Raw genomic sequence first — 25,735 nt, 5'->3', positions numbered from 1 at the left:
GCTGCTCCCAGCTGTCTGCCTATGACTCCCAACTGCTCACTCCTTCTGTGAACAGTCACTAGGGCTATAAGGCCCAGCCATGGGTTTCAGAGAACTTAGATGTAAACATTCAGTGTTACACTCAAAGCCTCAGCAGCTCTGAGTGAGGTGGGTTACGTCCTCCTCTATTATGTTATCTGCTAAGCTGAAGAAACTCGAGTGCCTCCTCTACCTGGGGTTGGTTTCTGCTACTCTGGTGGGTGATCTCACTGGGCAGTGCTGTCTGCTGTCTGGAGCTCTGGGTTTCAGAAACGTGGGCAGAGACAGCACTCTGGTAGCCTCTGGGGACCTTGCCCTGTGAGGATTAACCACATCTGCAGTGAGAATGAGACCAGACAAACACGAGCACAGGAGGACTTGGCATTTTAATGGAAATGACCATTAGCCCTTGGGTAGCGACATTGGTGACTATAGTTTTAATCTAGAAAACAAAATTGCTCATAGGTGAGTCAAGAATTCCAAACCCAACTTTTAATTTCCAGTGTTATACATTTGGAGAGCTTCTATGCTCAAGTATTTTTAGAAAAGGAAGAAAGTGCTCTTGCTTTCTAAGAGCAGTCAATGTTTCTTCTTTTAGTCTCCCCAACATCCATCACTGAAAGGCAAAATAACACAAAACTCCCAGAACACAAAAAAGGACAGTAATTACAGGATAAACAAAATCTAAATAGTATGAAATTAGTTTTTATTTTAAGCTCAAAATAAATGCTTAACATTTTACCAAAATCAAAACTAGGAACAAACACTTAGAAAAAGGTGGAAGCACGTTTTTTCCCTCCCTGGGGAAACCAGTAAGGCAGACACTGTAACGTGGCTTAGCTTTTCCACAGGACTAGTCTAGGCGAACAGAGCAACAGAAACCTCTCCCCAACTTTTCCTCAATCGTCAGCTATATCTACCAGGACTGTGCCTGGCAGAATAAAACCCCAAACAACCTCCCCACCATCAGCTGCAACATAAAACCAAGGACTTGCAAAGTTGGGAAGAAGCTTTTAGCCTGTTCACATAAAATCCTCTCTACAAAGATGAGTAAAAGTTAACAGCCATCAGCACCATGCGGCGCCCATGCATGGGGACATCAGGCCCATGAGCCGAGTCCCTGGGGTGAGGCTCACCACAGGGATGTCTTAAAATTGAACTTCAGTTTCAACAGGTACTTCAGATTCACCTGAGCAATATCATAGACAATGTACCTGAGGGAAGTGTGTTAAGGAGACAACAGAGTGAAGGCCATGTCCCTCCTTCCCGGGGGATGGCAGGAGGCTCAGGGATGGTCTGCTGTCCTTCAGGCAAGTGAAGGACTCCCGGCCCTCCGGAAACGGGGTAAGACTCACACCCTGTGAACCTCACCAGTCAGGCACCATGAGACCAGTGCAGCTCAGTCCCCAAGGCGCCTGCAGGCACATCAAAGGATACTCGTTGTACAGCAGGCAGGTGTCATTAACACCTGAGGAGATCCCTGTGCCGAGGGGAACCTCGACCCCCTGCAGAGTGATACTAGTGGAGGGGTCAGGGGTCGTTTTTCCCAAACCTGCAAAACAGAGTCAAGTGCTAGGAACTGTGGGAAAATGAGGGGCACTTCATGCTGGGTGCATGTTCTCATTTTAAGCACACAAATCCCATACAGTGGACCCTCAAGTTATGGCTTGGCCTGACGAACTTGGGTTACAACTGTTAATTTTAGTTTTAACTTGCAACCAAAGTCTTGAGCTATGACCTGAATGCCTGCCACTTGTGCTTCCAGGTGGTCTCAGATACAGATTTAACCCTTAAAGAGTTCTGGAAGGAACGTTACAACATCCTTTCCTGTGCATGGTTAACTGAGGAATCCTGGGCCAAGGTCTCTGAGGACACTGAGATCTGCCTGTGTACAGGAGAGACTTTGAAGGCTGTGTAGAGGCCTTCAGCTGACCAACTTGAGTTACAACTAGCCCTTGTGAACAAACTGAGTTTGCAAGTCAAAGGCCCACTGTATTCTCTCCAGCTACGAAATTGGAGGCTACAAGCTGGGCATGGTGGAACACACCTGTAGTACTAGCTCTCAGGAGGCTGAGGCAGGCAGGCAGAATAGCTGAGTTTGAGGCCAGTCTGGGCTACACAGTTCAAGACTGGCTTGAACTGCAGAGTGAGACCCTGTCCTAAAAAAACAAAACAACCTGGATACTAAAAATTCAGGTTCTCAGGTATTAATACGGAGAAGAGTGACATTAGCCCCCTCCACAGTAACAGTGCTGCCCTACAGAATTCCATGGCAGAGAAGCTCCTCCCTGCAGCAGCTGAGAGAATTAGGTTAAATTTCAAAGCGAACAAATACCCCAAGCTACTGGTACCTGCATATGGCATTTGTGATACTGGCTACAGCCAAGAGTGAAACCATGTTCTGTTTAAATGGACCTCAGTGTAATAGCCAGCCCTAAGCCTCAGCCTTCTAGAAGAAGAAAGCCTCCCTCTTACTGTTCTCCAGGGGACATATCACCTTTGACGCTGTGCTTGCCCTTGGGTAACTTGTTGATGTGTGAAGCATGCTTCAGTTCATACCTGTTCAAGAGAGAACAGTCTCAGAGGCAGACCAGCCCTGTAGTTAGCACAATCAGGTCTGACAACCTAGAACACCTAGAGAACCCTGCCCATTTGCACTGCCAGGACCTCCTGAACTCCTGGATCCTTCCAGAGCAAGTCAGGTGGTGCAGGCCTTGAACACCACTCAGCCCTCACTGCTACGGGCCCCCACACCAGGAAAGGTCCTGTTTAGAGCTGTGGTCAGCTGTTCTGGAGGTTTCTGTCCCAGGAACTTTGGCCTAAAATGTGACCTTGCTCCCTGGGATGCAGCCGATAGGATCAGAGAAGATGCCCAAAGCAAGCTGAACTAATCAGATTTTCTTTGTGGAGAATGCAGAACTGAGATTGAGTCCAGTTCTATCTACTTTGGTCTCAGAAAATCTAAATACCAATGAGAGTGGGATGGGTTATGAGGCAACCATCTTTAGTGCCATAATTGAACCTCTCTGCTTTTCCTATCCCTGAGGGCCCCTACACCTCTCGTCCCTACAGCCCACTCCACCTGTCCTGTCAAGTGCCCCAGCGTCAGCCAGGTTACTCACATGTTTCCAAGGGCAACTTCTCCCAACAGGATCAAGCCTATAGGATCTCCCTGAGACGTGTGGCAGTAGTTGGCACTCTTGGAGACCATGTCAGCAAAATAGATGCCTTTCCCAAACATGTAGCCCGTCTGCAGGTTTAGAAAAGGGACAGCTGAAAACCTCTTCACAGTAAGTTAAGCAAATTACTGAGTGCCGACTTGAGCAGCACCCAGCAAGTACTGTCAGCTGTCACTTCAAACAGGGCCCAGTACTGCCTGATGTTGAGGGGCTGCAAGGAAGCCATTTAAGCCCTCAGACCCCATTTTCTTCCTCTCTCAGCTAGGAAAATAATTTCAACTTGTGCCAGGTATATGGGCATAATCAGGGAATGGCATTTCCAGCTCCTGCATTGATGAAGCAGGAGGCTCAGAGCTCAGGTCATCTGCCCAGTCACTGAATACCATGTGGACCAGAAAGCCTCCACATCGTCTCCACCTGACCAGGTGCACAGAGGCTGCCTGCTGGGACATGGCAGAGGGAGCTCAGGACTCAGCCTGGCTGGGCCGAGTCAGCTTTCTGGGAGGTGAGGATGATCTGGCTGGCATCCCCTTCCTCCCTCACCGCTCCATGTGCGTCCCCCCAAAGCTACTTGCTTAGTTGAAGAGGACAAGCATCCGCAATAGCGGACTATTTCCGAGGTCAAGGGTATATGCAAGCAGTTGTGCCCCACGGCCTGAACTTCCAAACAAGATCTCAAGGTCCAAGTCTGCTTTCTGCATGCCAACCCACTCAGCATTCCCTACAGTCCTGGCCTGCACACTTCTGTTCCAGAAACTACACTTGAAGCCTGTGCAGCTGCACCAAGGACAGGGCTGTGTCTGGAAGATGAGGGGAAGGCACACCTGGAGCGACTGCTCCAGGGCCAGGGAAACATGTCTGATAAGCGGCACCCACACAACTCCCCAGGGCTGTGCCCTTTCCACCACATGTGGAGACACTGCCCCATGGGGTACCTACCACAGGTGCTTCAGGAGGGGCGATCCGCAGGCCCTGGGACAGGATCCCAGCAAAGTTGGTGGTCCGGGACCCGTGCCACAGCAACTTTCGGTTGTGGAGCTGCTTGAAGGGCTTGTAGCGCTGGCTCTCCCCTTCCCGCGCTATCTTAAAAATCTGGTGGGGCAGTCAACAAAGGACATATGACAGAGCTGTTATTCTGACCACCTGAAAGATGCACTGGGTAGGGAGCACTGACTGACCTGTCTCCACAGCTAGAAAACACAAAGTCTGTCTCAGTAGGGAAGCTGTTCCCCCCGCCCCCAGGAACAGTGTAAAATGACCTATCATGGCCCTAACTGACAGGAACCAGCCCTGAATCGGCAGAGCACACCTGAGGAAGTTCATCTTGAACTTCTGGTAACCATATTTTCTGATTCTGAAACCACATCTGGGGACTGCAAATGCCCTTTCAAAATATAATACAAAGCTACCCCAACCACAAGACTATTAATTTTCCACGTAACAGACAAGTGAGTCACTTTCACTGCATGTTTAAAGCAAAGCAGACTGCCTTGTCTACCAAGATCCCTCTAGAGGGGACAGGGAAAGCTGCCAGAGCATAAAGAGGTGAAGGAGACAGGGTCTTACATCAACGACCTCCAAATCATATGCATTGTGTGTGGTTGCGTGAGTGTTCTTCACATATTTCCTGATGATCTCAGCTTCTTCAGAATCTTTGTCAACCACCTAGAAAACAGGTGTCTTGGGATCAGAGCAAGGAGGTCCCCAGGAGTCCCACGGAGGCAGAAGAGTAACCCATAAGTTGAGCAGATGCCAGGACCAATTCACACTTCACTGGAAGCTGTGCTGCAGCAGGCCCTGAGCCCATGTTCCACCTCCTTGGGCATGTGTCTTTTCATCTACTTAAGACTGCTAAGGAACTCGGGTCTTATTCATCTTAAAATCCTATGCTCCCGGATATTAGTAAAGCTACACATGGAGCTCACTTGTCAGTGACTGGGGAGAATTCAGAACGAGGAACTGGCTCCCTGGACCAGCAGTATAGCACATTGTGACAAAACCAAGAGTCCAGAGACACCATGCAACTAGAAATAGAAGGAGTTTATCCAGCCATTGAGATTTTGAAGACAGAATGAATGCTCAGTCTCTGAGTTCCTAGAGCCACACGTTACTTGGCTCAGAGCATAAGTCTAATAATGCAATGTTAATGTAATCCACACTAAATATGCCAGAGCAAACTGGAGAAAACTGTTTACGTATATTTTCAGATTCTTATTAAAAGTTTGAAAAATCTAGGCATCTTGGTCTTCCTTACCATTGAAAGCCTCAAATCTGTAAACAGAAAGAGTGAGAGCCTCTTCATAGGAAGGCAGTCTCAGGCATAGAAGGAGACTGGAATTCCAGGCCTGGGAGGCCCAGATCTGTGCCGGCTCTCACTCAAGGAGAAGAGACTGTGGCTCAACACTCTAGTGCCCTTTGCCCGACCGCACCTCCAGGAAAGAAAGGGCCAGGGAAAACGAGGCACAGATCTCCTCTTGATGGCCCAGATAGGATGATTTGTCCCTGAGCCACAAACACCCAAGTTCAAGAACTTCTGACAAGATCTTAAAAAATCAGTCTCATCAGTTTCCACTTGCTGGAAAACCTGTCTGGCAAACAGGGGTACCATGGACAGGTGAGGGTCTCCAAGGATCACAAGGACACTAAGAAAGGCAGCTTCATGGGCCCAACAATCTCTCCTCAGTCTCCTGACACATTCAAGTTGGGGACTGCTGCTCTTGGGATCAGCAGTTAAGACCCTTGGGAAGTGCCGCCTTCTTACCTTCATGTCAGTTTTAAGCTTCTCATAGTTGACATCGATGGGGTCCTTGCTGCTGTCATCAGACCCACCCCTCAGCAGACTATAGGCCACCTCGATGTCCAGGAGGTTGTCCAGCATTTCCACCTTGGCCTGGGGACCACAGAGACACTTGGGAGTCAGTCAAGTACTAAAAGTGAGGGAGACAGATACCCTTTTGAACAGATCACCTGTGTGCAACAGTGTTCCGCACAATGAAGGAGACTCTCAAAGCATTCCCTGGAGTGCTAATGAGGCCTGCCTGCCTGATGATGGGTGAGGACTGACACTAAGGATCCTACAAGCTGTTCCTCAGCAGGAACTCCTATGGGTTCCCTGAAAGGTGGGGAAAGGATCTCTCTGTCCATTTCTCTTTTCCCCAGAGAAGGACAGGAAAACAATCAGTCCTGCCAGACACTGTCTCCACCAATGGGGAGAAACCTCATATCCAAACAACGGCACAGGGAGAACCTGCCTCAGGGACCACGATGAGGGGCACCCCTGGACCTTGGCAGTACCTGCACACTGTCTGCGTTGTTCAGCAGTGGGGGCTTCTTCATCCCAAAGTCATGGGGGATCAGGGTGTAGAAGCGATTTGAGAGATCCAGGATCTGGGAGTCACTGCTGCCTTGGGACAGTGCCTGAAGGGGAAGGGACAGAAGGAATGTGAGACTGAGGCAGGAACCTTAAGTGCCTGGCACCTCATCAGGCTTCCCCACCTAGAGGGGGGTACAGCAGCTGGAGGCCAGGCTGTGTGGGCCTCCAAACAGAAGGCTGCCTTCCCACTGCCTCATGAGGAATGAGCAGGAGAGGCAGGACCCTGATTGCCCAACGGCTCAGCACACAACAGGCTTCTCACATGGCAACTCACTAGTATGGTTAACAATGCAAAATGTTAATTGCGAAAACTCTGGCGGTGGCTCATGGTTGCTGGAAAATGCCTTCAATTGTTTTTTATGTTTGAAAATTTTTCATGGTATTGGGATGATGGTTACTCATTGCTATAAAATTCACTCAGGCTCCCTTTTATCCACTGACCCCATTTCTGAGGGGAGGAATTTATTAATGCACCTTGAAGGGCCAGGTGGCCAGAAACAGAAAGGCTAAGCATCCCTAACACCAGCGTCTCTCAGTGCCCACGTGTGGAGGGTGCTTAAGGCACGGATGCTGCAGACTTGAAAGACATCTCGGTGACCATGGGAGGGGCAAGGCTGTGAGCTGGCACCTGCAGGCTTACTTCTCACCATGGGGCATGGACCTTCCTCTGCCTGGCTATGGCTGGCAGTGGACAATGGGGAAGGATGCAACCATAGCCATCTCTCCTGGGAATTCTGGACGAAGAAGAATGTCTGAGTCCAAGAAAGCCTTGAATATTCCCAGCCAGTGGGGAACAGGGAAAGCTGACTGGAGTTAACCGCTCTGATTCAGGGCTTTTTCTCCAGCACCAGCCAGGAAGCTCACTTCCTGGGCCACATCAACCTCCTGTCACAGCCATGCCCACACCCACCCAACATAAGCATAGCTTCTTAACTTCTAGGATGCAGAGGACTGCAGCATCTTGCTACACACCAGCAGATGTTAAGTGAACGTCAAAGTCTATGTGGTGACTTCGTAATAACCGCAAAATAAACACGGCATTATCTATAATGACGCATCTCACAATTTTTAAAGAGAACCAAATTCATCCAATTTACAGTGAGTCTACCATATATCTGATAACTGAAAACATTACTATCTGTAAGTTTTGTGACACTCTTCGGTCATTTCAGGCACTTGTCAGATCCAATAAACTGAGACAAATCCAAATCCTTATGAGTGGGGGTTCTGTGCTGCTGTTTAGTGAACACTGAGTAGATGTCATTGGTGCCACTAATGAGCAGCTGGTAAGAGACCCCTGGAAGCCCCTGCTCACCTGCTGGACATCACTGAGGATAGTGTATGCAGCCTGGATCTGTCTTTTGCTCAGCTTCCCCAAGGGCATCTTCTGAAGGTCGATCTGAGGAGACAGGGAGGTTCCCCTCTGAAAGCTGGCATTCTGGAGTTGATGACAGGACTCTTGGAGCCCAACGGAGGTGGCAAAGTGACTGCTAGGTTTTCCAAGGAGACCAGTAATCCATCTCCACAGAGGATGAGGCCCCTCCCCTGGCTAGGGTTTCATTCGATAACTATGCCTTCCTCAGGGCCAGCACTTCTAGAAGAGGACATGGTGTCAGTGCCACCCAGTTCCATAGGGGGAAGAGGGCCCATGGTTGGTCATGGGTCCCATCCAGGTCCATTCCTGGGGCCCCAGAGCCAAGGCTGTAGTGCACTTTCTTCCTGGGCTCTAGGCCAAAACAAGAATTTTCAAGTGGCTCAAATTATTTTTAATATAACACACATCTGAACTTATGTATCAACTGACACTGTCCTTTTCAAACTGGTCACTCCTGAAGACACATTTGTTCCAACAGTATCAATACTGGTCACTGTGAGGAGACGTTAAAGTAAAGGAAAAGGCACGAAGCAGAGGCTGGGTCACCAATCAGCAAGGGCCACGTCCACCTAATCTGGTCTGTGTATTGTCTATCCCCAATGGCCCATGCTGAGTTTAGTGGCCAGCTGGTAGCACTATTAGGTGGTGGAACCTGAGGGGGCCTAGTGGAAGGAGGCAGGGGTTCTAGAGCCCTGCCCCGAGTGGACAGCTTTGCTCTGTCATGACACATGGCATACCTCTACCTGGGCCCTGATGCCCTTGAGCCAGCATTCCTTTCCTCACAGGGAGAGTCCATGTCTACCTAGCCACACTGATCCCACACGGTATCCCCATCAGTCTACAAGTGTTCTAGCTCCCCACAGCTGCCTCCAGCCTTTCCCACAGCACCCTTCTTCTATCTGTCAAACCAGTCACCTGCCTAAGACAATGTCAAAGTGTCACTTCACAAGAAAGGGCTGAGCGAGAGTAGTCAGGAACCTCAATGGACCCGAGAAGCTAGAGTACAGAACTACAGAAATGTTGAAGAGGACTCCAAAACACGAGAAACACTTCTCTCTGCCCAATGCACAACATTCTTCCCACAAGCTGTAAATGAGTGACCCTCCAAGACTAAAGTCAGGCTATGTCTCTGTGAACACAGCCCACGGAGGCTGGAACACCGTTTTGAGAGCTGGGGCCACAGCAGCCCCACCAGAGGACGCTCCCTCTGAGAAGAAAGTCTAGGGCATAAAAGGAGAAAGCCACTGGTCGTCTTCATACCACCCAAGAGCACTCCAAGGCTGTCCAGTGGCTCCAGGTGGGAAACACAGGACACAAAGCAGCCTCTGTACGTAGAGCAGCCTCAGGGGAGTAGAACTGTCGTGGTTAATCCCAGACTCACTTTTTGCACTGGGTTCCTGGAATCTCAGGATGCAGGAAGAACAAGCAGCCATCGCAGCTGTGCAATTCCCATGGCAGCCTGAAATCTCTGGGCTCCGTGAGTGGGGAGGCCAAGTGGGAGGCGGAGGAAAAGGCCCCCTCTGCACACCTCTCCGAAGGTAGGAGCGGAGATGAGATGCGGCACACACAGGGACATGGACCACGAAGGAGCACTACTTGCCCCCTCTTTAATCACAGCTGATGTGTTCCACCAGGTGAAGAAGGACAAGACTCTGCCTTCTGACAGTGCAAGCTATAGCAGTGTTATGGTTTAGACCTTAAATGTCCCTCAAAGGCCCAGGTTAGTCACCAAGCCTGTGTGGTGTTGGAAGGTGGTGGGTCCTTTAGGAGGCTGGGCCTGGAAGGAAGAAGCTAGGTCACTGGGCTGTGCCCTGGAAGAGGACACTGGGATCCTGTTCCTTCTTGTCTAATTTCATTCCCGCCACCAACAGGTAAATGGGCATCTTCCACCATGATATACTGTTATCATCACATGCCTAGAGGCCCTCAGGGCTAAGTGACCAGACTGAAACTATGAACCTCAATCAACATTTTCTTCCTGTAAGTTGCTTTCCCCCAGTGTTGTCACAGGGACAGAAAGCCATCATATGCAGGTTTCTTTCTCTGCACGTGGGCTAGTTCTTGGGGCCTCACAAGACAAATCCAGTTGACTAGTTCACAAAGGCCCGGAGGAATCCAGCCTACCTGCCCCATTAAGCAACGAGGGTCAAAAGCAGGCCGGGACAGCTCTCCACAACACATCACACGACTCATCCCAAGTCAAGTGGCCCTGGGCAAAGGAACAAGCACAGAAGGCCTTGGCAGCCCCGTGCCAAGAGTGGAGGTACCAAGAGCTGGCATCCACTGTCTCTTGTTTCTGAGAGGTGAGGAAGTGAGAACAGCCACAGTCCTTCACTGGGTGAGCAGCAATCCCTGTCCTCAGCAATTGTTCACAGATGAGTACAACACAGAAAAAGACATACCTCATACTCCACCATGGCTTTCTTCATACTTTCCACATCAAAGATCATCCTGATGAGCTCCTGCACAGGCTTGGGGAGTTTGGATTTGGTTCCAGGGTTTATTGTCAGTTTCTTCACCGCCTCTTCATCCTTTCGGAAGAAAGCCAAGCAGAGACCCACATCAACAGCCCTGGCAAAGTGGTGGTGCTGTGGGGCTGCAGTTAACAAGGACATGGGATGGGGCACCATCAGCAAAATAAGTTACACTGTAGGAACAGGAAGTGATTACCTGGCCATAGTCAATATCCAGAGGATAGAACTTTTTGGGATACTTTGTAAAGTTTTTGGAGTGCCAGGCATTTCCAGTTTTTTCTTCATATAATTTCGTAAAGTGCTCAATAGCATCTTCCTTGGATGGCATCTGCTCCAGCTTGTTGCTACCAATCACAGTGCCCACACGGCCCCAGGACCTGAATATCCAGTACCTACATAGGGACAGGAGGCATCAGAGTTAGGATAGCTTCCCCTTATCATCTCATCCGGGGAGAAGAATGTTTTTTTAATGGTAATAGGGATTGAACCCAAGGAGCGCTGAGCTGTGTTCCCAACCCCCTTTTTACTTTTGAGACAAGGCCTTTGTAAGTCGCTAAGTTGCCTAGGCTGGGCCCCAATTTTCAGTCCTTACAGCCCCCAGGTTGCTGGAATTACAGACGTGTACCACCATACCCAATGGGCCAGGGCACTCCCACTGAGCATACCACCATTTATGGAAGGAGAACTTTAAAACACCAAAAAATGATCACTGTTACTGGAGTAATTATGGAATTTGAAGCAACATTAGAGTTAATTTAGTGCTTGCCAAACTTTAGTTTCTCAAGTTTTAACATGAGAATATCTTAAATCTAGAATCTGAGTGGCTGGGAGATGTGGCCTCCTCCCCTCTTCTTTTCTGGAAGATCTCACCATTCTGGTTCTTTGTGATTAGGCCCAGAGCTCACCTGCTCTCCTTGTCATCCTCCAGAAGCTGCAGCTTATAGTAGGAGTTGGTCCCTTTCACAATGTCCACCAGGCCAAGGGTTGCACTGAAGACCTTCCCACCCTTCTCCAGGACATGTGCTGAATGTTCCAGACCTGTCCAAAGGCAAAGCTGTAGTTCTCCACACAGGGCACTGTGTTCTTAGGCAGAGGGTCTGTCTGGAGAGCCCTGCCTGGTTGGCCGCACTCCACCTCCTTCCAGGGACTCCCTGTAGACCCTTGGGCGTGGCGAGGAGGGCCTGAGGGCAAAGTGTCCTGTAGTGCATGCTGCCTTAGCAGTAGGTAAGTGTGTCCACACCTGCCCACTCACCAGAGTCAGGGTCTACAGCTGCTCCTCCTTTAAGAGTTAACTTCATTCTCTTTTCAGACTTGATACCTTTGAGTGGGGCAGAGAATTGCAAACATTAACCCAGAAGGGGGACGGCAGAGGAACAATGTTTAGTTTTCACATGAGTCTGCTGACACATCACCCAAGCATGGCCTCCTGCTTCCCTGAATACCTGCCACTCAGTGCCCTGGGGCTGAGCTGTTCTAGGAAGCACTCAACAGAGTGTTCTGGGGACAGAGGGGCAGGACCGGCAGCCTGGGCCCTCACCTTCTTCCTTGGTGGTGGCCTTGCTCTTCTTGGGGAGCACAGCCCCTGACTTCCCCCTTGGGGCCTCTACTTCAACAGGCTCTGCCTTCATCTCTGCCCCCCAAGGGGACAAGATGTGTGCTAAGAACAGCTCCTGTGGGGCCTTGGTTGAGGCGGAGACATCCTGGAGGAAATCTTCAGATACAACACGGATGTTGGCTTCTTTCACTTCCTCCATCTTCTTAGTCATCTTTTCTATCTCCTCTGTTCAAAATTAGAGGGGAAAAGCAAACTGAACAGTAAGTTGAAAACTAAACCCAAACCTCTAATTACTAGAGTAGTACTCTGCTGAGTGCTTCCATTCCCTCCTCACTCACAGCTTTCCTTCCCTTCCAAATCTAATCTCAGAGCACTCTTCATCCCAACAACCATTTTTCATTTTTTTTGTTCACTCACATTTTAACCTCAAGTTCAATGTCCATTACACATGCTCCCCTCTCCTCAGCACAGACCTAACCTGTACTTCTGGAGACCTACAGTAGCACAGAGGCGTTGTCTACTTTTCGGCTCCTCCCATTCCAGTACCTAGAATGCAATCAAGAGACTGTCTGTCTCACAGGCACCTTTCCTTCTTCCTACTTTGAAGATCCTGACCCTCCATTGTTGAGGGTAAGTGAAAGAGGTCAGGGTAAAGGTGCTTTACTACATTGAATCTTGTCTGTGGTGTCTACCCGTGCAACCCCAGCTTTCTGTGGGGTCTGTGATGCACCAGATGGTCACACTTTTGGAGTATCCTACATTGGCTGGAGGCCTCTCCTCTGTAGTCTTTTACAGAACATAGGGGAATATCAATCAAGGTATAAAACCAATCTCTGGGGCTGGGGATTTGGCTCAGTGGTGCCATGGCCTGACTTGCAAGCACACACCCCTGAGTTCAATCCTGGGTACAAAAAGAAACAAAAAACAGAAGACAAAAAAATCAATCTCTGTAACTTTTATGAGGGATCCCCTTGGTGTCCCTCTCAGCAAAAGGTCCAACAACCATTTCTTATCAGTAACAATCTCCTCTCTGAGCCATGCTGAGTCAGGGTGCCTTCTCCCAACTACTCCACAGAATGAGGTGCCAGGAGACAGACCCTACACCCAAGTATGAACAGGTAGTGCCTGTTTTTCATCTGCATGTCACTCAGGAAAACAGGACGGGGGCAGTTCTGAAGCACAGTGCTGACCCAGCACCTGTGAGGCCCCAGTTAGATTCCCCAGCACTGGATAAAACAATCACAGCCAAAAATCCATGAAGAAATCCATATACCTCTGTATTTTCTAAACCTAAAACTGCAAACTTTTGTTTTGGCAGGGAATCTAGCCAGCAGCTTGCAGCCCTCGGGTAGGAATGTAAGATAAGTGTACAGTACTGGGTAGCAACACAAAATGCAAACACTTATTTCCCATCCTAAAAAGAAAAACCCTGAGCAGCCAGGCATGGTGGTGCACACCTGGAGGCTGAGCTCCGAGGCAGGACTAAGCCCACTGTGGGGAACTTAGCAAGACAATGTCTCAAAATAATAACATAAACAACATGAGGAAGGGTGGAGGATGTAGCTCAGTATGAAGGCCTCGAGTTCAATCCCCAACGCTGCCAAAAAGAAGTAAGAATAATGAATGGCGCACGCCTGTAATCCCAGCACTGGGGAGCTGAGGCAGGAGAATCGCTGTGAGTTCAAGACCAGCCTGGGCTACATAGTGAGTTCCAGGTCAGTCTCAACTACACAGTGAGACCCTGTCTCAAACAAACAAACAAACAACCCAAAGAACAATGAGCAATAAAATAAGAGACACTTGTGTTGCACACTTCCTCATTGAGCCTGCAGCACTCCAGCACTCCTGCTAGATCCACTCCCTGCCACACCCCCACCTGAGGTTAATCTTCACTCACTCTTAGTGCTGATGCACAGGGAGGCCTTGCTGGCTGATCCTGTCAACTTGCCCCCGAGCTTCTCCACTGCAGCCTTCACTTCATCCTTGTTCCGCGAGAGTTTTCCAAGCAGCAAGATCTTCATGTTGGACAGGGGCTTATCTGGAAGGAGAGGGCAGAACTATTACACTGGCCTCCTCTGGCACTGTGCCTCAGGAAAGAGGAGCCACAGGACAACAAGCAATGAGCATCCAGGGTACAGCGGGAAGTGGCAAGGTCTGTGGTCAGCCTCTGACTCTTTCCATTCTCTCCTTCAGAAAAAACACACAGATCAGAAATAAAAGGCCAGCAGGAAGCACAGGACAGCAGGGTGCCTCCTCAGAAGTCACACATACTCCATGTCACCAAGAGGACTGGGCAGGGGACAAGCCTTGAAACAATGTGACCCAGGGTGGCTCCATGGTGGACAAGGAGGCTGGAAAGGGATGGACAGAAAGCAGGCCACACATGAGCCCAACTTCTATTATTCTCCACTTTCTACCTCTTGCCAAACTGCAACTCTTATTTAAAAATTAGACTTGTTTGTGATAGCTACTGAAAGCTTTGGAAAGAATCGGCCTCGCTTTATGACCTTCAATTTCTTCAGGTAAGAGTTTACTCGGAATTCCTAAAAGATATAAATTTTAGTTTTTATAAGGAACCAGCTATGTCTCGAAGCAACCACTGGACAACCAAAGGGGAACTGACCTGCACAAATTAAATAATCTGCACTAAGTCACACCAAGCAAAGAGGGGCCCACTACTCATGCTCTTGGGACTGAGGCTATAAGCAGGAGAGTAGACTCGGGTGATCTACGTATATGCATGGCAGTGACCATTGTCGTCACCAGGGATGGGAAGTGTCACATGAGCTCATGCTGAGGAATGGGACCCCATCCTACACCCAACCGACTGTGGCTTCGCCCTGACTGTGCCATACTCTGAGCAAATATGCAAAGGCCCTACATGGCCCTCACTACTGCTGGTGGCCTGGAGTATGCCTCCCCAGCACTGACCAGTAACTTTCTGATTCTACAGAACAGACACCCATGCAGCATAGCAGGCTCTGGGAGCTGTGATACAGGGCAGGAAAAGAGGGCCCAGGACAAGGGCACCACAGGCATAGCTGACCACTTGGCCTTTCTCAGGAGTCCTCCCCCAGCCTCTCAGAGCAAGAATGTGGTTTTCCTTGAGATGGGGTCTCAGGGGCTCACTATGCTGCCGCCCAACTCCTTAACTCAAGGGCTCCTTCTGCCTCAGCCTCCCGAGCAGCAGGGCCTACAGGCACAACTACCATGCCTGGCAGTATACTCCTGCCACCAACTCCATGCCCTAGTCTCTCCGAGTAGCTCTGGATACAACCTAGCACTGTACCTGCCAGGGCAGAGGAGTTCACAGCAGCTGGCGTCAAGGCCAAGGAAAGTGGGGGTTCCGTGGTCACTGTGGCACTGGTCTCAGGGGGAAATATTCGGTCTTGCTTTTTGACCTTCAATTTCTTCAGGTAAGAAATTTCTCGGAATTCCTAAAAAAATACAAATTTAAGTTTTTAAGAAACCAGCTATGTCTCGAAGAAACCATCACTCTTCCAAAAGGGAAATGACCTGCACAAATGAAATAAGCTTCTTACAATAAAGAACACAAAATGGGGAGATGTGTAGTTTCTTCATTCTGACAGTATTACTGTTGCTACTGTACTTATTTCTAGTATATCTTCATCTATGTATGACACACCTGGAATTGTGATTCATTCAGAGAAATCTTCTCCTCTAGACAAGACCAACCCTAACCAACCCAACAGACCCTATAACTCAACTTCACCCCTGGCCCATGCTCATGCAGTTCCCAGGCAGTCAACAGGCCTCCCTGGGGTCACACGTCCACTGTGTGTGACAGTCCCCCAAACACAGTACTCACTAGGCGAGCCTTAGCACCCACAAGGAAAACACAGTGTGTGCCAATGGACGCACAGAGCCCTGTGGCGTTCACTAGGAATCCTTTCATTGCCATGGCTTGTTCTTCTCCCGTTATTTATGAGAAGCCATGCTCTAGGTTCTGGGAAAAGCACAGTTCCTGTGCACTCGATATCTTCATCCAACCAGAAAACAGCCCTTGTCAGCTGTCCCTGTGCTCCATCAACTCCAGCTGAGGAGACAGATGGTACTCTATAAACACTGAGCACCTGACAAATGCCACTCATTGCAGGGAGAAATAGACAGCTCCAGCCCTTGAAATCTGCAAAGGTAAATTCTAACAAAGCATCAAATTATTTTTCTTTTGTAGTCCCAGATGAAATGCAGGGCTCTGTGCACACTAGGCATGCACTCCACCACTGACCTCTACCAGAACCTGCAGCACAGAGCCTGTCTTCAACAGAGGCAGGGCGAGGAGATGGACTGGGAAGCCAAGATGGCACCTGTAGACAGCAAGTGGCTCAGTCTGCCAGAGCTGAAAAAGCAGATGGCCAAAGCAGACCCCAGTAACACAAGACGACTTGGGAGCGCACTCTGAGGGACTGGATTGGCAGGGGTTGTGTGCACAGTGGCCAGAGTGAGTGGGAGAAGGCCCACAGGCCAAATATGGGGGCTGTGGGAGACATGAAGTTGACCTCGATTCTGTCACCCAAACACTAGGGATAAGTCACTGGCCCCACAAATCCACATGGATAACAAGGGCTGCCAGACTGAAAAACTCCTGGCACATCCATGTGCTTTTGCAAAATACGGCAGATGCTCTGCAACTGGCATGTTAAAATATAAAATGGTATTTTGCTTATTGTTACCTTATTAATTTTTCCATCAAAGATTAGTATGAGAATGCAAATACTATAAAAAGGTCTGTAAAACTGGCATATTCCAAGAAGATTGGGAAAGCTGACTAATCACTCTAAGACTCTTTTGGGTGGTTTATCCCCTAAAATTTTCACTGTAAGATTTAAGGATGGGGAAGTATCAAGGCTGTAATGTGTGTGTGGTTTTTTTGTCTTTTTTTTTTTTTTGGTACCAGGAATTGAACTTGGGTCCTTGGCACTTGCAAGGCAGCTGATAGAACCACTGAGCTGAATCCTCAGCCCAAGGCTGTATGCATTTTAAGAGATCATATAGGTAAGAGCATGGTAAGGGAACCGGGGGGTGGGTATAGTTAATTATGGTGGTGAACAGAGACAGCAGAACTGTGAGCAGAGGGGCCATAGGGGCCATAGACAAATGCAGCTCAACAGCTGGGATGCAGCTCAGTGGGAAAGGGCTTGCCTAGCACATGCCAGGCCCTGGGCTCCACCCCAGCACCCCCCCCAAAACAAACAAAAACAAAAAGAGGCTAAGTTCAGTTCCAGGAGTGGAGTGAGTTGTACTTTTCAGTGAAAACTCTTGAGTGCGCTCCATGTGGCACTGCTCCACATCCTGGAGCTGAGTTCTGAGCTTGCCCAGGCACCAGGCCCTGCTCTGCCCCATCTGAGCCACACGAGATCCTGTCAATGCTACCCTTCAAAGACTCCCCCAGATACCCACCAGCAAAGCTCCAAAGCAGACTCCCAACTGAGGCCTTTTATATCCTGAGGGTTCAACACAAAGTTCCAATTCTTAAAGAGCATTTGCTATGAGATATATGAACTTGGGACCCGGTTCTCTGTCCAGCACTAAGGTAAAAATATGCCCGAGAAACTCATATCACACAGGCTGAAGTTATAGCCCCTTATTCACCCTATGTCCCTTGTACCCAATACAACACATGGCATGCAGCAGACACTCATTAAGTAGAAATAAAAATAATTCATACCTTTGAGTTTCTGGGTGCTTTGACTCTACATCTATGTGATTTGTAAACTCCTGGAACCAGTACTAAAATGTAACAGTGTCCTAATAATGAGGACAGCCCAGCTATAAGGTGCTCTCTTGGCAACCTGTGATGCAGACAAGCTCAGACTGTGCCACGCTTTGATGGATGCTAGGATGCCCCTCAACCTCTTACCTTTGGAGTCACCCATTCCTTTCGACTGGGCATCTGTGTCTTGACTGTGCACTTAGTCCAGGCAGTGACATCCCCTGTACAGTAATAAGCATCGCTCTTGAAGATCAGCTGGCCTGAGCACTCCTCACAAGGAAGGAGGGCCCCAAATGCTACGCCGTCAGCGACTTGGTCCAAGATCTGAAGTGGTGATGAAACTTGTCAGAGAGGAAGAGATCACTCTAGAAAAGGATACTCATGCCTCATTCTCAAGTAAGACAGGCTTGCCTTGGGCTCTTGGTTTACAAGGAGGCTGTCCTGTGGATGTGGAGACCTTATCTCCAAGGAAAGAGAGCACTCCCCGCACCCTGGGAACTTAAAAAGTAAGGCAGAATCTAGCACTCCATCAGGGCTGCTTCAAATAAGGTGCCAAGCTCAACACCAGAGCACAACAGTAGGGAAAGACAGGCTGGGGAAGCACAGGGAACAGCCATGCCACATTACAGGGAGGTCTCTACTCCTTCCACAGGTCTGGCAGCCCTGGGAGTTTGGGCCATGGCTCATAGCACATGACACAAACATAACAGGCAATACATGCCCCTCCTTCGACCTCACCGACACTCTGCTGCCATGTGAAGATGTCTGGTAGGGTTCCAAAAGCCCACCCCATCTAGCCTGGAAAACAGTGCCCACGACGGTGGTGATGACCATGGGACACATGGTACCCTTCACAGTTAATACCAGCATATGTTCAAAAGGAGAGCCTCCACACTCCGTCAGGCAGTCACTTCACAGCAACTGGCTTGGCCTCACATGCAGGTCCCACTTTGCACAAAGGCAGCTCACCGCCGACTCTCCAGATGGCACTTGCTGCTTGTTGAAGATTAGCAGCTCTTTCAGGTCATTTGTCGAACACGCTCTCTTCAGCTCGTCCTTGATGTTCCAGATCAGGTCGTTCTGGGCCTGCGGATGAGACCCAGCAGCTGAGAGACTATCTCTTTTCAAAGACAGAAATCCACCGGAGAAGTCTGTCCCTAACCTCCAACTACACCTATACATCTTGGCTTTTCCACCTCTTACTTCCAGTCAGGATTTTATTTCAGTTTTGCTCCTGTGGAATTCAAACCCATGGTTTCTCAGAGAACACTCTGGAAGGCAGACAGGAGAGCAGAGAGAGAGAGAGAGAGAGAGAGAGCGGGGAGGTATGAGGAAGGCCTCACAGGCTCTGGAAACAAGCCCTCAGAAACCAGTGTAGGAGATACAGAAAGGGTCTGGAAACTCTGGCCTGGGCCTTGGGCCCACATGTGTCCTGCTAACATCCAGAACTTAAAGGAGGTAGGGTATAGCGGTTCCCCACCGGTCTTAAAGCTTTAAGATTCCTGAACATCAATTTCCTTAAGAGTATGTTATAAGGAATATACTATAAGAAATTATAATATACTACGATAAGGAATATAAGCTGTTTGAGAAATCAACGTCATAACTATCTTGCTGAGGGAAATTTCAGCCTTTTCATGTTGGAGCCGAGGACAGCAGGTAAGTTATATACTGTGTCAACTCCTCTGTAAAGTGTGGAGAAGCATGTCAACCGTATCATACCCTACAGGGTTGCCGTAAGCACTCAATGAAGGCAGGGTAGCAGCCACTCACACACCTGTACAAGTGCTTCCCACTTCCACATCCAGGGGGACTCTCTGAGGAATAAGCCCTCCTCTCTCCCTGGAGCTATGCACATGCTGGGATACCAGTGATGGAGACAAGGTGGTGTGAGGAAAAAGTACTTTTAATGGTATGAGGGTCAATGAAAGCAGAACTGTTTCACCTCCATGATGGACCAAGGATAGGGATCCTGCAGGAAGAGAGGTACCAGTGTAGGGAAGCCAAGGGAGCAATTTAATTTTCTGCTTTTCTTCATATCTCTCGAAACTGGGGGAAGGGACACCAACAGACTCACTGAAGGGCAGCTGCAAGATGACACTGCAGTTCTGGGGCATCCAGATTTAGCACACAACAGACACTTTTTTTTAAAACCCAAAGATCTTGTCAAATTTGTGATTATTAGGAAGCAACTGAAAACAGATCAGAAATTGCTTCTAATTTTCATACTACCAGAAAAATCTGAACATTTGTACAAGAGACCTAAACAGAAGGTTCATAGAAGCCACTTACCAAAGAAGAGGCCAACTATTTTCTCCTAATTCCCCAAATACCCAGCATTTTCTGATGAACAAGTTTTCTGTGCTTCAACATACATAATCAACACAGACAGTGGTGGATCTCTCTGGTCAGTGACTACAGACTTTTTTTTGGGGGGGTGGGTTTTGAGACAGGGTCTCACTATGTAGTGAGACTGACCTGAAACTCGCTGTGTAGCCCAGGCTGGTCCCGAACTCACAGTGATCCTCCTGCCTCAGCCTACTGAGTGCTGGGATTACAGATGTGCGCCATCACGCCCGGCCTCCCCAGTGACTACAGACTTATCTGGTACTTTTCTCTCATGTGCCTTCCATTCCTTTAATGAAAGAGCTTCAAAACCATTAATCTTTCTGTGCTAAGAACCTCAGGAATCCCCAAGTTTAACCTTTCCTTTCCAGGGTTTACAAGTGACTCCAAGGGTGCAGGACACAGTATAGCATGGCTGGGCCAAAGCACAAGTCTCTCGGCCCCAATGTGAGGTTTGTGAGCAGGCACGGTGCATTCAGTGCTGCCTGAGCCAGCAACAGGACTGCACCTGAAGCCTGATGTGGGTTCTCCTCCAAGAAAATGAGTTGGGGGAAAATGGCATGCTATTAACGATGAATATCAACCTAGAAATTCCTAAAGATCCTACTAGGTGGAACAAACCTCCCTGAATTATCCTCCTAGACTGAGGAAGAGAATTGAGACAGAACAATGAAAGAAGACCCAGCACTCAGAACTCTCACCTTGAGGGCCTTTTCCAGCTTACTGTCCTTGTCCTTTTCTTTCTTCGATTTCTTCTTGGCCACTTCATCTGTCCCATCCACCTCATCACCTTTCCTCTTCCTGAAAGAGACATGACCACTGAAACACTGGCCCCCAGGGATTTGCAGGGACTCCCTCACTGTCACTTTCAGTTCTCATGAAGACCCTGGCCACACCTGTCATCCTTCCCCCTCCTGCGACCTCCCTCAGGGTACTTAAGAACGTTCTGTGTACTTAGGTGCAGTCTGCAACCAAAAGGCAGAAGATGGCCAGCCGGGGTTCACTCCAGTGTCCCGAATAACCTAGCACAGATCCAGAGCTCGGAATGCTCTGATGCCCAAAGCCCATGTACCTCTGGGCACAAATAAAACAGACAAAAAGGTTCCAGGAGGCAATCTACTGAAGGAAAGACCCCAACCAAGGGGCAGAGCTTGCAGAGAGGTAACACAGAGTGCTAAAAATGAACCTGTGGGCCACTCCCCAGGCTAGGGGCTGTTCTCAAAGCTAAGCCCTGCTGGAATTTAGAGCCCATATATGCAGCGATGGTTAAAACCCCCTCTTCAGACCCGAACACAAACCTTCAAATTTCCTCTCCTCTACAACAGGGGAAAGAAAGTCTTCTACCTCACAGGACTTGGGGAAAATCAATGGGATAGCTCTAGTGTGATGCTAAGCTCAGTGCCTGGCACATTCCAGCTGCTGCGGCATGCATACAGCTGATGAGTTGCTATATACACCATGTGCTGCCATCCATGTCTGAGCAAGTCCTTGCCCACGGCCCTGATGGCTGGTTTTCTCACACGTTCTAGTCACACAAGTTGCATAGTGTGTTAGTGTGCATGGGTGTGACAGTGGCCATTTGATGGCAATGGCCCAGCTGCTGTCCAAGGAGCATCCTCACTATTTAGTGTGGTCACTAAATAGCCACTCTCTCTCTCTCTCTGGGGCCAAAAGACCAAATGAAGGCTGACAGAAAAGAGATTCAAGATGATCACTGATAGTTCTTCCCAACCTGTGAAACCAGCACTACTCCACTCCAAGACAGGGAACTCAGTGCCTGCTGCCCAGTCCCCTCCATAATGGCCACGAGTCTCTCGGCACCATTTCAAGACCCAGACATGTTCACAAGGATGCCAAGGAGACTTGAGCACAGGTAGTAAGGGGGCCAGAGGACATGGGGCAGTTGACCTGGACAAGGGGCATGGTGATTTTCAAGCTTTGCCTGATCTATTGGGCCACGGAGACTAGGCTCCAGAAGGCAGCACTCACAGCCTGTGTCTGGGTGGGGCTGTGAAGGACGTCCCTGAGAACTTCCCATGTCTTCATGTCCCTGGCTCTCTGATGGTCAGCAAAGGAGACACAGGGGCAACATGGAAGCTGTAGGGCCTTCAGGCCTCCTTTGGGGCCCTTACCCACCAACAGCATTTACCCACCCTTCACTCTTGACCCCTGGGAGCTGCTTCTTCAGGGCTTCTTTATCCTCTGCAGAGAGGAGGTTGAAGCCCTTGAGCTGGCTGGCACTGTACTCAGGCTGGAAGCCCAGCTCCTCCCTCTTCTTGACAAAGCAGTCTGGGTGGTACCAGCGGTCGATCATGCCTAGCTGTGGTTTCTCCGGGTCTAGCATCTTCTTGGACAGGCGCATCTGGCCCTGTGGGAAAAGACCGTATGTGGAACCATGGGGCCAAGTCGAGACCTGGCAGGCAACTTGACAGCTACTGGGAGGTTCTGGCTGCTTTACGTCACCACAGATTAGGTGCTAACTTCAAGTCTCTGCACCTGCACTTCAAATGGGGTTAATTCTAAATAGCTGGCTGCACAACCTATCTGCTGAGCGTAGGAGAGACATTTCCCCATGGATGCAGACCCTGGTAGGCCTGAGAATATGGGATGTGTATGGAGACAGGCCTCACATGACACCTGTGCTAGCCCCATATGCAGCACAGTGGCTCGGACACTCTGTCTCTATAGAACAAGGCCCCTGAGAAGCAGTGATAGACCCAGAGGGAAAATCCCAGGCCTGCAGCCTGCTCAAGGTTACAAATCCGAGGCCTGACATTCCCAGGAGGCAGAGATCCACAACTACACATACGTACAACTTTGTTTCTAGCCAAGCAAGCCCAACAACATATAGGTCCTGGCATGCCCTTGAAGTGGAGAGGGCCTCAACTTCTGCCTTCAATTGCAGGTGCCTGAAAAGAGCTGGAGAAGATCCAGCAATTCCATTTCCCCAGCTGTCTGTATGCTGAGTTACAGATCTGGAGTGACCCCCAAAGGCCAACGTGATAAAGGCTTGTCACCAGCCTGCAGAGCTACTGGGAGGTGGAGCCTAGTGAAGTTTGGTCATTGAGCTGGCCCTTGAAGTGATCACTGGGACTCAAGCCTCTTCCTGACTCTTTACTTCCTGGCTGCCCTGAGATGTCCTCTGTCACTTGCTCTCCCCGTAATGTACCATGCACATGCAGACTCAAATCAGACATGGACCAAAACTTCTGAAAACATGAACGAAAACAAATCCTTCCTCCTTTAAAAATGTTGGATCAGGGATTTAGCTCTGTGGTTCTGTCACCTGCCTCACAAGCGCAAGGTCCAGAGTTTGATCCCCAGCAGTACAAACAACAACAAAAAGCTTATCTTGGGTATTTTATTACAGTAATGAAAAGTACACTGCATAATAACTTGTACAGTCAGTGCCTTAAAAGATCAGTAAGTCTCGGGCCAGGGATTTAGCTCAGTGGTTTTGCCGCCTGCCTCACTAGGTCCAGGGTTGGATCCCCATGACCACACACACACACACACAAAAAGATCAGTAAGTCTATGTGGAATATCAGAGAAGAATAGGAATGCTGAGGGCACAAGCCTGCCTTCCTGTTCCCAGTCATGCATTCCACATGACTAGCTGGATAATGAAGTTCCCGATTAAACAGAAGAAAGATGGGAGGCTCACCCCAGGGAAAATGCCCTTTAAACTTAATCATGCTATAAAATGCAACAAATATTCCCCCCCAACCCCTGCTGAGTCCAGAGGCCTCCTATTTGCTTGGCAAACTCTCCAGGTAAGGGAGCAGGCATGAGAACCAGACTCGTCTGAAGGACATCACCGTCGTCTCCAGTCTCCACTAGGATCTTTGCTGTGCTTGTTTCTTCCCCTCAGACAGCCAGTACCACCCAATGCCAGAATCTCACAAGGCCCAGACACCCACGTCCCCAAGCACTCACCTTCTCTATCCTCTCCATGCATCCCTTGCACGTGCTTCTGTTGGACTTGGCGTACTCTGCAGCAAAGTCACCCAGGGTTTTCTCTGCCTTGCTGCCAACTCCATCCTGGCCTTTGCCTGAAGAATCAAACACTTCGCTCAGCAGTTTCATGCTCACAAGATGTCCCATCCTCCTCCTACCGGGGCCCCTTTGTATTGTGTTTTAGGCAACCACAACCGATCTACTTCATCTTTTTAACTGTGGTGATAACAGTGTTCATCTTCTGGTAATACAGTGACTTTTCTTCTTTTTTCTAGTACCCAAGGCCTCGTATATGCTAGGCAAGTGTATACCACTTCAGTCACGTCCGCAGGCTGAAAGTGCCATCTGAATGGCACCCTGTGAGATGGCGATCAGCTGCCTTTCTGCCACCTTCCATTTCCTCTAAAGCTACTTCCCACACCCTGCAAATTACTTTTATTTATAAACACCGAATTAAAGGGAATATCTCAATATAGATTCAACTAAAGGTGCTGTTTTAAATTAGTGGGAAATGATCCACTACAGGGCTTTAGGAGTAATTGGTGCATCACCTGGGACAACAGCTAGATTCTTTTCTTATATAAAAATAAGTTCTGGGGAGAGAAGGAATAAAACAATGCAAGGCTGAATGTTTGTCTCCTAAGACCAGAAACAGACAAGGCCTTTTACTAGTTCTATTTAACAATGCAGCACAGGGTCCAGTACAGTATAAAGCAAGAAAAACAAACTAAGTTTAGAAAATAAACAAACAAAGCTGTCTCTGTAGATGGCATGACTGCACTTATGGGATAGCCATAAGAATCTACAAAAAAGCTCCAAGGACCAATAGTAAAATTACAGAGTATAAGATTAATATATAAATATATACATTTTTGTGTTTGTTTTGGTACTGGGGATCAAACTCAGGACCTTGCACTTTCGAGTCAGGCATAGTGCCAATGAGATGAATCCCTGGCCCACAAATATATATTTTCATATACTAGAAATAAATACCGGAAAAAGAAATTAAGGCACGTGGCTTTTTAAAAATACATAAAATATTTAAGAGATAAATTTGATCAATGATGTGAAAGATCTCTATACTGAAAGCTGAAATTCATTTGACCGAGAGAGTCAATGGAGTAATAAATTCCTAGCAGGTTTTCCTAGGGTGGGATGGAAGGGGAATTGATAGGCCTCATACTAAATTTATAAGGAAAAACAAAGACAGACAATATTAAAAAGAAAACAAAGAAGAATACACTACACGATTTTGTGACTTACTACGAAAGTCATAGTAAGTAGAGTAGAGAAGTCAATGGAACCAAACAGAATCCAACAGAAGGCTCACTATGCAGTGGACAGGCGCTGACAAAGAAGCCAAAGCTACTCCACCAGAGAAGGGATCTTTCTAAGGAGTGGTGATAGAACAACAGGTCACCACAGGCAAAGACACACAACCATCTTGCCTCACACCCAACACAAAATTAGCACTGATCACAAACCTAAATGCAGAAGTTAAGACCACAGAACTTCTAAAAGAAAACAAAAGAGTATATATACTAGATGTTAAAGCAGGCAAAGATTTTTAGGAGATAATGAGTACCAACTAAAGAAGGGAAAAAAACCCCAACAAATTAAGAATTTTATCAAATTACAAATTACTGCTCCCAAACTATGAAGGGAGACCTTGCCTCAAAAAAAAAAAAAAAAAAAAAAAAAAAAAAAAAAAAAAAAAAAAAACC

General features: G+C 48.5%; 1 protein-coding gene across 1 annotated transcript in view; it reads right to left on the bottom strand.

The window, feature by feature from the left end:
* Positions 1 to 707: 707 nt before the first annotated feature.
* Parp1 (poly(ADP-ribose) polymerase 1) overlaps positions 708 to 25,735 on the bottom strand; it is a 31,333-nt gene continuing 6,305 nt past the window's right edge. The window contains exons 2-22 of the mRNA XM_010613205.2: positions 23,991 to 24,106; positions 22,208 to 22,422; positions 20,756 to 20,855; positions 18,678 to 18,794; positions 17,856 to 18,032; positions 15,264 to 15,411; positions 13,872 to 14,012; positions 11,957 to 12,199; positions 11,672 to 11,737; positions 11,325 to 11,457; positions 10,616 to 10,811; positions 10,348 to 10,476; positions 7,886 to 7,969; positions 6,492 to 6,614; positions 5,959 to 6,087; positions 4,764 to 4,862; positions 4,137 to 4,289; positions 3,141 to 3,268; positions 2,516 to 2,577; positions 1,456 to 1,570; positions 708 to 1,232 (exon numbers count right to left, since the gene is read on the bottom strand). Of these exons, the coding sequence (XP_010611507.1) occupies positions 1,151 to 1,232; positions 1,456 to 1,570; positions 2,516 to 2,577; positions 3,141 to 3,268; positions 4,137 to 4,289; positions 4,764 to 4,862; positions 5,959 to 6,087; positions 6,492 to 6,614; positions 7,886 to 7,969; positions 10,348 to 10,476; positions 10,616 to 10,811; positions 11,325 to 11,457; positions 11,672 to 11,737; positions 11,957 to 12,199; positions 13,872 to 14,012; positions 15,264 to 15,411; positions 17,856 to 18,032; positions 18,678 to 18,794; positions 20,756 to 20,855; positions 22,208 to 22,422; positions 23,991 to 24,106 (2,756 nt within the window). The 3' untranslated portion in view covers positions 708 to 1,150. The remainder of the gene's footprint in view (positions 1,233 to 1,455; positions 1,571 to 2,515; positions 2,578 to 3,140; positions 3,269 to 4,136; positions 4,290 to 4,763; positions 4,863 to 5,958; positions 6,088 to 6,491; positions 6,615 to 7,885; positions 7,970 to 10,347; positions 10,477 to 10,615; positions 10,812 to 11,324; positions 11,458 to 11,671; positions 11,738 to 11,956; positions 12,200 to 13,871; positions 14,013 to 15,263; positions 15,412 to 17,855; positions 18,033 to 18,677; positions 18,795 to 20,755; positions 20,856 to 22,207; positions 22,423 to 23,990; positions 24,107 to 25,735) is intronic.

Source organism: Fukomys damarensis, unplaced genomic scaffold (genome assembly GCF_012274545.1).
Source record: "Fukomys damarensis isolate Sample0158 unplaced genomic scaffold, DMR_v1.0_HiC HiC_scaffold_11, whole genome shotgun sequence".
Lineage (NCBI taxonomy): Eukaryota > Metazoa > Chordata > Mammalia > Rodentia > Bathyergidae > Fukomys > Fukomys damarensis.
Note: the sequence above shows the minus strand (reverse complement) of the source record. Positions and strands in the feature narration are given on the sequence as shown.